At 35.4% G+C, this 10,261-nt stretch overlaps 1 protein-coding gene across 1 annotated transcript; it reads left to right on the forward strand.

Annotated features, from left to right (window-relative positions):
- The first annotated feature begins 2,912 nt into the window (after positions 1–2,912).
- Positions 2,913–4,829, forward strand: LOC137942740 (putative pentatricopeptide repeat-containing protein At3g08820). The gene has a single exon (XM_068788480.1). It carries the CDS (start codon positions 2,981–2,983, stop codon positions 4,796–4,798), a length of 1,818 nt encoding a protein of 605 aa, XP_068644581.1. The 5' UTR covers positions 2,913–2,980; the 3' UTR covers positions 4,799–4,829.
- Positions 4,830–10,261: the final 5,432 nt, after the last annotated feature.

Consider the following 10,261-nt stretch of genomic DNA (forward strand, 5'->3'; position numbering starts at 1 on the left):
TCAGATCAATATTACAATAATATACGAATACACCCAATCATAGGTGATTCTACTAAAGTTAATAGCAGCCCAATCTTAATGAACTTTAAAATTGGCCAAAACAAGCCAAAACAAGATTTTCAAATGGAAGTCACTTAAGCAAACATACAAAGAGTTAAGTTGAACATAAATCTAGTTTAAAATGACCAAGCACAAGTTCAATAAACAAGCTAAGTATTCTTTTAGGATTTTAAAAATCAAAGACACACAAATACAAATCAGACTTAGGATTTTAAAATCACTGACAGGGGTAGGAGAATTTGAGAACATCCAAAATCACTAAAGCAAACCATTCTCTATCTCTTTCAAGTGGGAGTTATTTAAATAGAAGTTTCTCCGACATTAAAAAACTAGTTGTTATACCTAAAAAAGATATTTTTTTTCATTTAGTAAAAACTTATTAAACTATGCTAAAAATTTATTCAAAATATTTAATTTTTTCTATTGATTACAACGATAGGTCATTTACAAAATCTAGAGACCTACATAGTCCAAATAGAAGGTTGCAAGATTGAAGAAGTACTTGCTTGTTTCAAAGTAGTCAACTACTAAAAGTTCCAAATCAATTCACTAGTTCAAGAAGCTAATCTAGCTTAGTCGATTAGCGTTTTTAACCCAATTTTGATGATTTATTTACTTGGTGGACATTAAGTCCTAAATAAAATTTTCAAAAAGAGGGAAAGGAAAGGTTGAATTAAGTAGTAAAATCACCTCTATAAATAAGGGTGGTTATGAGAGTGTCAAACCCAGGTATAAATAATTATATGTCAAAAGAAATATATGTGAGTTTATTTTTTATTTTATCAAACATTTTCTCAATCTGAGGTTTTTAGAGAGAGATATCAATATTGGAAGAGTCAAGGGTCATGTTAGAACTATCCTTTACCCTCGCCTAAGAAGAAAGATTACTAGGTTTGGCTTGATTGTAGAGTTTGAAAATTTTATGTAATCACTGCTCTCAAAAGAAGTATATTTTATGCAAAAATGTTATACTTGAATGAAAGATATTCAAGTTTAGTTTCATAAGGAGTAACTTTAATGTCAATCAGATATCTTTGTAAGGACATATTCTCAATGGAACCGGCAAGGGTCAAACTTAGACTATATGAATGCAAGGATTGATGAAAGAGAAAAAAGATTTTTCAAAGGTCTTATGCTTACTCTTTCACTCTAACATACCTTCAAAGGAATTTTGCAAGATAGAGAATAATGGCTTCAGTATTACCAATAAATACTCATTTACTTCTCTATACATGGTTTGGCGGGGTATTTTTAACTTCCCCAACTCAAATTAGCTGTTATTTTCTCATTTGCAAGCGTCGATACTTTGATTGATCGATCACTAAAAGTGATCGATCGATCACAATACCTACTTTTCTGTCAGATAGTGACTTATTAATCGGTGGACTAATCAATCAATATGTTACAATTGGTCCAGAAAAGTTAAGTTGATCGATCATTATTAGTGGATAATCTATCAGTCAAAATTCCCTCTGATTATACAAAACAAGTATGATCAATCAAAAAAAATTTCTATGATCGACCATGTTTTATGTTCCATACAGGCAAGGTTTTGTTTGATCAATCAATCAGTTGGGATGATCGATCATTCCATGTAAAATTTGCTTGCTTGGGCAGAAATGATAGATCATGTGTTATAACATTAAATGACCATGTTTTGGATGATCGATCAATCAACTATGGTTGATTGGTCATACTTTATATTTCTAGCTTGCATAGTTATGGATGATTTATCATTACCAATGGTTGATCGATCATTCTCATGCAAGTTCAACAGTGTTGACTTTTAAAGCATGTAAATATTTTTCTTAGAGTTCTCTAACATGTTGTAATTGATATTAATGATGATCTTCAACATGTCTAAATACAAATTATGGTTTAAAGCTTCGATTTCACATATGTACCAAAAGAAAGAGTTTAGAATACTCTCTTACATAAAGTGATTAAGTTTGGACATTTGACTAATATACTCAAACTCTAGTCTTCTCGTTATCTTCTTCCTTGTGGGTGCTTTTTCAAGAGGCGTTCTTCAATGGTGGCTTGAGGTTTTGAGTTTGGCTTGAAACTTTAAACCTTGAGTTGCAAGGTGAAATATCTTAGACTTTCAAGTTATTAGATCAATTAAGTTTTGTTATCATCAAAATCAACATAAGAGTCAACCTATGGTCAACAATTTTTATATTGGTGGTCCGGTTGATCGTGTGCTGGTCGGATAACTATGTTACCAAAAAAATTTCTGGGATCTTTTTCAACTACAAGTAATTCTTAATACATATCCTTAGGAACTAAAATGTTTGTAAATTATTTAAATGAAGATCTTGAGTCCAACATAAATTACTTACAGGGACTCCAAAACACCAACAAGTGAGAGGAAGAGGAGGGAAGGGAAGCACATACCCACTTTATTAAAAAAAAAAAAATTATAAAGAAAGTGATAATTAAATAATTTTAATTTTTCTATTATCTTTGCTAAATAGATTTGAAATTGTATGGCCATATGCAGAATTACATTTATATCAGGATTAAATTTTCAAGAATTTTCTTTTGCAAAGAAACTGCAGCGAGTGACCGCTGCAAGAGTGCAGTCCGCGCATCTACGGCCTCGCCTAACCTTCAGAACTAAACGAAATTATTTCGTATGTGACAGCTTCAGTTAGTTGGTCCTTTGTAGGGGATGGATGTGGCTGCTGTATATAAGCAAGCATCTAAGGCGTTGGAGATCAGAAAATGCCTTTTGCAAGGATGCAAGAGCTTCCAATATGTGAAACACATCCATGCCCATGTTCTTCGCGTCTCTTTAGACCACGACCTCTACCTTGTCAACCTCATTTTACAAGCTTACTTCGAGACCGGCCACCCTGCCCATTCCTTTCTAGTCTTCAATAACACAAAAGAGCGTAATATCTTTCTATGGAACGCAATGATTAGAGGCTATGTTGACCGTGAGTGGCTCTTAGAAGCAGTAGAATTCTACAATCGGATGCGCGAGGAAGGGTTTTTCCCTGACAACTTCACGTTCCCTTTTGCCTTGAAGGCTTCCGCCAGGTTGTTTGATTTTACATTGGGCATTAAGATCCATAATCATGTGGTGAAACTGGGTTTTGAATTGGACGTGTTCGTACAAACTAGTTTGGTGTGTATGTACGCTAAATGCGGTCGTTTATATGAAGCGCAGAAGCTGTTCGATGAAATGAGTATTAGAAATGCTGTATCTTGGACAGCTATAATCACTGGATGTATAGAACATGGGAAGTTTGAGGAGGCAGTAGGCTTGTTCCGGAAGATGCTGGAAATGGATACAAGGCCAGATGCTTTCACTTTAGTACGAGTTTTGACTGCTTGCGCTCATTTAGGGGATGCCAAGAGTGGGGAATGGATACATAGATATATTGAGCAAAAGGGCATTGAGGACAATCTCTTTGTTGCCACTTCATTGGTGGATATGTACACAAAATGTGGTCGGATGGAAGAAGCACGAAAAGTTTTTGATCAGATGAGAGAGAAAGATGTAGTGACTTGGAGTGCCATGATAGGAGGGTATTCATCAAATGGACACCCTAAAGAGGCATTAGAAATCTTCTTCAGAATGCAGAGGGAGGAGAATGTTAAACCTGATTGTTTCACCATTGTTGCAGTTATCTCAGCTTGTGCCAGACTAGGAGCTCTACAATTGGGTACTTGGGCTAGTGGATTGATTGATAGAAATGTTTTTCTGTCGAACCCAGTCATGGGTACGGCATTGATTGATTTGTATGCCAAGTGTGGGACAATATGTCATGCATGGGAAGTTTTCAAAGCAATGCAAGAGAGAGATACTGTAGTATGGAATGCAATAATCTCTGCATTTGCTATGAGTGGGCATGTAAAGATTTCATTTGCACTTTTTAATCAAATTGAGAAACTGGGTATAAAACCAAATGGGAACACATTCATTGGTCTTCTTAGTGGCTGTACTCATGCTGGCCTGGTCGATGAAGGTCGTTACTTATTCCAAATTATGAGCAAAGTTTACTTCCTGGCTCACAAGATCGAGCATTATGGTTGTATGGTGGACCTTCTTGGTCGTACCGGCTTTCTGAATGAAGCACATCAGTTGATTAAGGACATGCCACTTGAGCCAAATGCTGTTGTTTGGGGAGCACTTTTAGGTGGTTGTAGGGTTTATCGGGATACCCAGTTGGCTGAGCATGTTTTGAAGCATCTGATAAAATTAGAGCCTCAAAATGCAGGGAATTATGTATTACTATCAAATATTTATTCCTCGACTGGTCGGTGGAATGATGCAGCTAATCTTAGGTTGATTATGAAGGATAAGAGCATTCGAAAAGCACCTGGATGTAGTTGGATTGAAGTTGAGGGTCTTGTTCATGAGTTTCATGTTGGTGACCAAACACATCCGATGTCTGAGGCGATCTATCAAAAGCTTAATGAGTTGGGTGAGCAACTGAGGATTTTGGGCTATGTACCAAAGACAGATGTAGTTTTGTTTGATATAGAAGAAGAGGAGAAGGAGCACTCTCTTGGTCAACATAGTGAGAAATTAGCTATAGCTTATGGTCTTATTGCTGTAGAGAAAGAAGATCCAATTCGTGTGGTGAAGAATCTTCGTGTTTGTAACGATTGCCATGCAGCTATAAAACTAATTTCAAAGATTACCAGTCGAGAAATTATTCTGAGGGATAACAATCGCTTCCATTGCTTTAAAGAGGGAACCTGTTCATGTAGAGATTTTTGGTGAGAAGGCAGATTTATGTCTCGTTAGCAGCACCTGCGACTTCTTGTTTTATATTAATTAAAATCATATATGCTTCATCTAATGATTTGGTTTTGTAATCTACATTTTCATATGCAAAAGTACTCAAGGACATGCCTGATGCAACTGCAACTTTGATTGAGGTTGTAAAAGATAAGAAAACAAGAAGCCATGTCTTCTCAACTCAAAAATCTTGATTTCTTGAGTAAGGTAATAAAACATGGAAGTTAAATGATCCTTAAACTCATCTTGCCTCATGAAAATTGCTAATCTATCTTGTCGTTTCTCCTTATGCATTTTTTTATGTTTAACGATTGTCGATTCTTGTTAAATTGCTTTCATTCCCGAGCTTTCGTTTAAATACTTTTTTCCACCTCTTCAAAATTTATTGTTTTTATTTTCAATTCTTTAATTAATTCTTTTTCTTAGAGCATAAAAGGAAGGTTTGGTAATTTTATTTGCATATGTGTCACTTTCTAGTAGTAACAAGTATTTGTTATGGGATAAAACTACATAGTTTATTTTTTTATTATAATCTTTTTATGGGTTTTATAATCGAGGGGCAGTTTGGTCTTTTCTAAGTAAATTATTTACTTGTGGTAGCCTCTATCTCCACCAAGGCCACCACTTCTTCCCTCAATTTATTATCTTTTATCTGGTTGTTTTACTTAATTTCACATTGTATCAGAGCATTGAAGACAATAGGATAAGGTCTTTACATGTTTTTCTCTCCTCTTTTTTTTTCTCCACATGAAATGATTTTTTTTTTTTTTTGTGTGTATATTCTACCCTAATTTTCTCTTTGTTTCCTTCCTCAAACCATTATGACTAGGTTCTACAAATTTATTAGATCTGTTTATCGTGCTATTGTGCCCCATTGTGGGATAGTTCTTTACAAATTTTCGTTGACATATCAATGTATTCGATATGTTCAATGAAAAACTTGTTGTTGTCAAGTGGTTGTTTCTCATATTTTTTGTATACATAGTTACTAATGTTGAGGTTGTTCTATCATGAATAGCTTGTTGATTAGATTTTTATTCACAAATTTCTTCTTTGATTAATAAATTAATGTTCTACACACGCTCACCCTTTCTCCAAGCCAATTTCTCTGAATGAAGTGTTGTTATTGTTTGATTGGCCTTGGGCTACTGCTATTTTTGGAAGGGAGACTCAAATTGCTAAAGGGGAGTTAGTCAACTTGAAGTCCGAGATGAAGATCAATCGCATGATGTCCTTCATCAGTTGAAGTCGTTAGTGGAGCGCATATGATATTTCATTTGGATGCTGGGGATGAAGCGGTCCTTCATCTCTACGTTTTAAAATCCTTCATCTCGTTGAAAACCATTTTTTATCTTCTTCGAAATGAAGAACGCATGCGGCTTGGTTTTTTTTTTCCCCCTCTCTCTCCTCGCACCCCCTTCTCTCTCGCATCATCATTTCCCTTTTTGCCTCCCTCTCTCCCTCACCCCCTCTCGCGTCTCCCTGCGCCCCCAACATCGCTGCTCCCTCTCTTCTCTCGGACTCTAGTCTCCGGCCTCCGTCTCTGCTCCCTCTCGTCTCCGGGAGAGCAATTTTTAATCTAAGAGCAATTAAAATTGTATTGTAGTTGATAGAGTAGGAGGTAATTACACCTTTTATGGTTACCAATGATAGTAAAGATAATTCTCATATTTAAATTACCAATGTGAAATTGAATGGTCCAAACTATTTGTTATGGTAAATATCAATTAAGATGTTTCAGAGTTTAGGAAAAGAATAAATGTCAAACCATCAAAACATGATTGGTTAATAGTATGGATTCTCGTATAAGTTATTTATATTGTGATATGACAAAGGATATGTAATGAAAACTTGGGTCTTTGTTTTCAAATGAAAGCTACCTTCCAAGATTTTATTAAATTATACAATAACTTGCCCACTCTACGAAAAGGTAACAAAGATTGCTATAAAAACTTTGGTGAAATGTGAGGACATTTGAAGGAGATTAGTGTCGACTATCCTTTTACCATTAATCTATATGAAATGAAAAAGAAAGAAACTGAAATTCTAGTTGTTTGGTTCCTTTGTGATTTGGGACCTGAATTTGAGTTTGTTAAAGGCTAGTTAGCGCTGACATTTTTTTCTTGACACAACCAATTCTAGGGTATTAAGCAAAACAAGTGCCATACTACCTAATCCAGACCAGTTTGTCAAAAATAATCATGCTTGGACCTTGAATATTACTTCTAAATCCCAATAAAAAAGAGGGATCTAGAGGGCATGGAAGTAGTGGCCATGGATTAACAACTTGTGTTTAGATTGTGCACCATTGTAATCCATGTAGTTTTGCAGTTCAAAGCATTTGTAAAAGTTTTCACATTGAGAATTCATTTTCAAATTACATTTTGCATTCTCTAAGAATTGGAGCACATTTTTCACAGAAGAACTTAAAAATGACCATTAATGCCAACATACCTATTTACCCCTCGCCCCATAAAAATAGAGTGCTTTAATTGCAACTAAAATAAAAAATAAAAGTAAAAGCAAATGTACAATCACAAAAGAGACAAAGTTTTTTTTTTTTCTCGATGTTCCTCTAGTGTAGTCATTGTCCAAGAACCCTTTCTTGGGAAAAATTCACTATCTACCTCTACTAAAAAAATACAAGAAATTTCAACTCTCTTTAAGCCAAGTGCAATATCCAATCACACTTATCCCAATCTCTCTCCAAGAGATTTTATATAACAAAATTTTGACTCGAGAGGATACTCTGTTTTCAGATTAAAGGTTCTAGAATGTCTCTTTAAAAGAAAATGAAAATACAAAGTAAAAAAACTGAAACTTACAACTATCTTGAGAGATAACCAACTCCTAGTGAGAACTAAACTTCAAACCTTTAAGCATGAGCAATGAAATTTTTAGATTCTAGAGTTGCATGCTTAGAAGGTTAAGGGTTTGAGAGAAGTGAGTGGAAGAAGAAGAAGTAGGAAGAGAAAGTGAGCAAGAGAGGGGAGAGAGCAAGTGAGATTCAAAGAGGGATGAGAAAAGAGTGAGAGAGAGAGGTGCACGACCTAATGAGCCCTTCCTCTTGTTCCTTATTTATAGATATGAGGGTGTAAACCCTAATACATGAAAGAAAAAAATGACCATAGATTTTACACTTTATTACATCACTATGTCACTCTCTCACTTAATTACATATATTATCATTATTTCCTTCAACACTCCCCCTCGAATTGGTGAGAAAACATCGAAGATCCCCAACTTGGAACATGCTTTTGAGAGGGGCTTTGCACCAATCGCTTTTGTAAAAATGTTTGTTAGTTGATCTTGGACGATATATGTTGTACGAATATCACACCAGCTTGTAAATTTTCACGAATGAAGTGACAATCTATTTCGATGTGTTTTATTCTTTCGAGAAAGACTAGGTTGGTTGCAATGTGAATGGATGCTTGATTATCTTAATGAAGCTGCATAGGTTTAGTTACTTGGAACACAAGTTCAATCATAAAGGTTTTAAGCCATAATAGCTCACTTAGTGCATGTGTCATAGACTTGTATTCTGGTTTTCCACTTGATCTTGCCACCACATTTTGTTTCTAGCTTCTCCATGTGACAAGGTTTTCACCAACTGTTGTACAATAACCAGAGGTGGATTTTCTATCATTTGGAGAACCTACCCAATCTGCATCTTCAAAACCTTCTATTTTAGTGTGTATAATGCTCTTGAATAATAACCCTACACCAAGGTTTTTCTTTAAATATCTTAGAATTCACTCCAAGGCCACCCAATGAGATTGTTGGGGTTTATGCATGAATTGACTTATATAACTTACTAAATAAGATATATTAGGTATGATAGCCATGAGATATATCAACTTACCGACAAACTGTTGGAACCTTCCAACATCAACATCACTACTTGTTTCAATATAAAGCTTAACATTAGGCTCCATCAGTGTATCGGTTGGCTTACATGTGAGCATCCATGTTTCTTGTAATAGATTAAGAACACATTTTCTTTGTGACAGGATGTTAGAAGATATGATGTAATTACGGTATCATTGATGTAATTAATTTATGTTTCTTATCTCTTCTTCACTCTTACTAGGGTGAAGGGCATAATTATGATATTGTGCTTTTATTAGTTATAAATAGAGTTTAAGGGGGAGGATTTGGACACAAGTCCATAGCCTCATTATTCCTCTTATTTTTCTCCCCAATGTGTGTTTTTCTTATTTTTCCATGATGTAATCCATGGAGTCCTGAAAATCAACATTTTATCTCAATATTGATTTTTAGGACTCATGGCTATGGTGTTTTAGAATTCCAATCTTACTATTTACTTGGATTATTATTGCTCCCCATTCCAAGTTGCTCCACTTTGGTTTATTTTTTGTCTTTGATGGTTGCTACCTCGCTGCCATTGGTATCTCTTGCTAATACTCATCATCGTATTTTTGTTGGAAGTTTGCTCTGCTCGACTTGATGGCATTCTCTGGTATTGCACCATGTTACTGTTAATCTCTCTCTAGTATTTATCTTAAAATTGCATTGTTCGGGTAGTGCTTTGGTATTGCTCTCATTGGTGTCATCCAACCTGGCTGTCGGGCTCATTCCGAGTTGATCTCCAGAGGGAAGAACAAAAGATCAACTCGGCTTCACCCTCCATTCCGAGTTTATTAGTGTCAATTTGGAACTATTGAAATTCAATTTTATTGCGAGATTGGAAGGTGGCAAGGGAAGAGAACCCATTGATCCCAGCTTATTCTACTTCCAAACAAAAAAATTTCTATCGATCGTCGTCATTGGGTAATAGTAGAGCCATATCTATCTCTGACCATTTGCTTCTTTCGCGGCTGAGGTCAGCCCTCTGCTTGGATTATGCAAGCCTTCTGAAACTTCAAACTACTTTTGAGCCTATTCTTCCCTCACTGGTAAAAAATTCTGAGAGCTTCACCTATGGTATTAGCTGGAAAGTATGAAAATCTCTTCTAATTAACCGTTGCAAATGTGATTTGCTGGCACATTTCACATTTGCTGGTTTACCAATCATCCACTAGCAATATAAAATTACTCAACTATTTGACTACTTCATCCTGTTCTCAGACGTTAACAATGGAAGTCTCTGCAAATCCGTGTTATTATCTAGAAAGATTATCATCTCTCGTTTAATGTTCCGTCATTTCGAATTAATCTCCAAAAATTATTACGCTGATTTCTCGATAATCTTTCTCAGTGCTAGATATCGTCGAAGTTGATACTCACTTTACTTCATTTTCTCGGTGTTGGACCATTTTTCAATCTTGCTATTCTATTTCAGGAAGAGTGTTGGTTCTTACCATAACTGGATAGTGGCTCGGCTTATTTGTGCTGTCAATCCAGATATTATCCAGGCGTTACGATATTACTGGTGTCATCCTTAATCTGTTGGCATTACATTGATACTTGAAATAAGAAGGT

This window comes from Aristolochia californica, unplaced genomic scaffold (genome assembly GCF_029961685.1).
Source record: "Aristolochia californica isolate CCGP_79_NKW_82.1479 unplaced genomic scaffold, dmAriCali1.0.hap1 SCAF_10, whole genome shotgun sequence".
NCBI classification, from domain to species: Eukaryota; Viridiplantae; Streptophyta; class Magnoliopsida; order Piperales; family Aristolochiaceae; genus Aristolochia; species Aristolochia californica.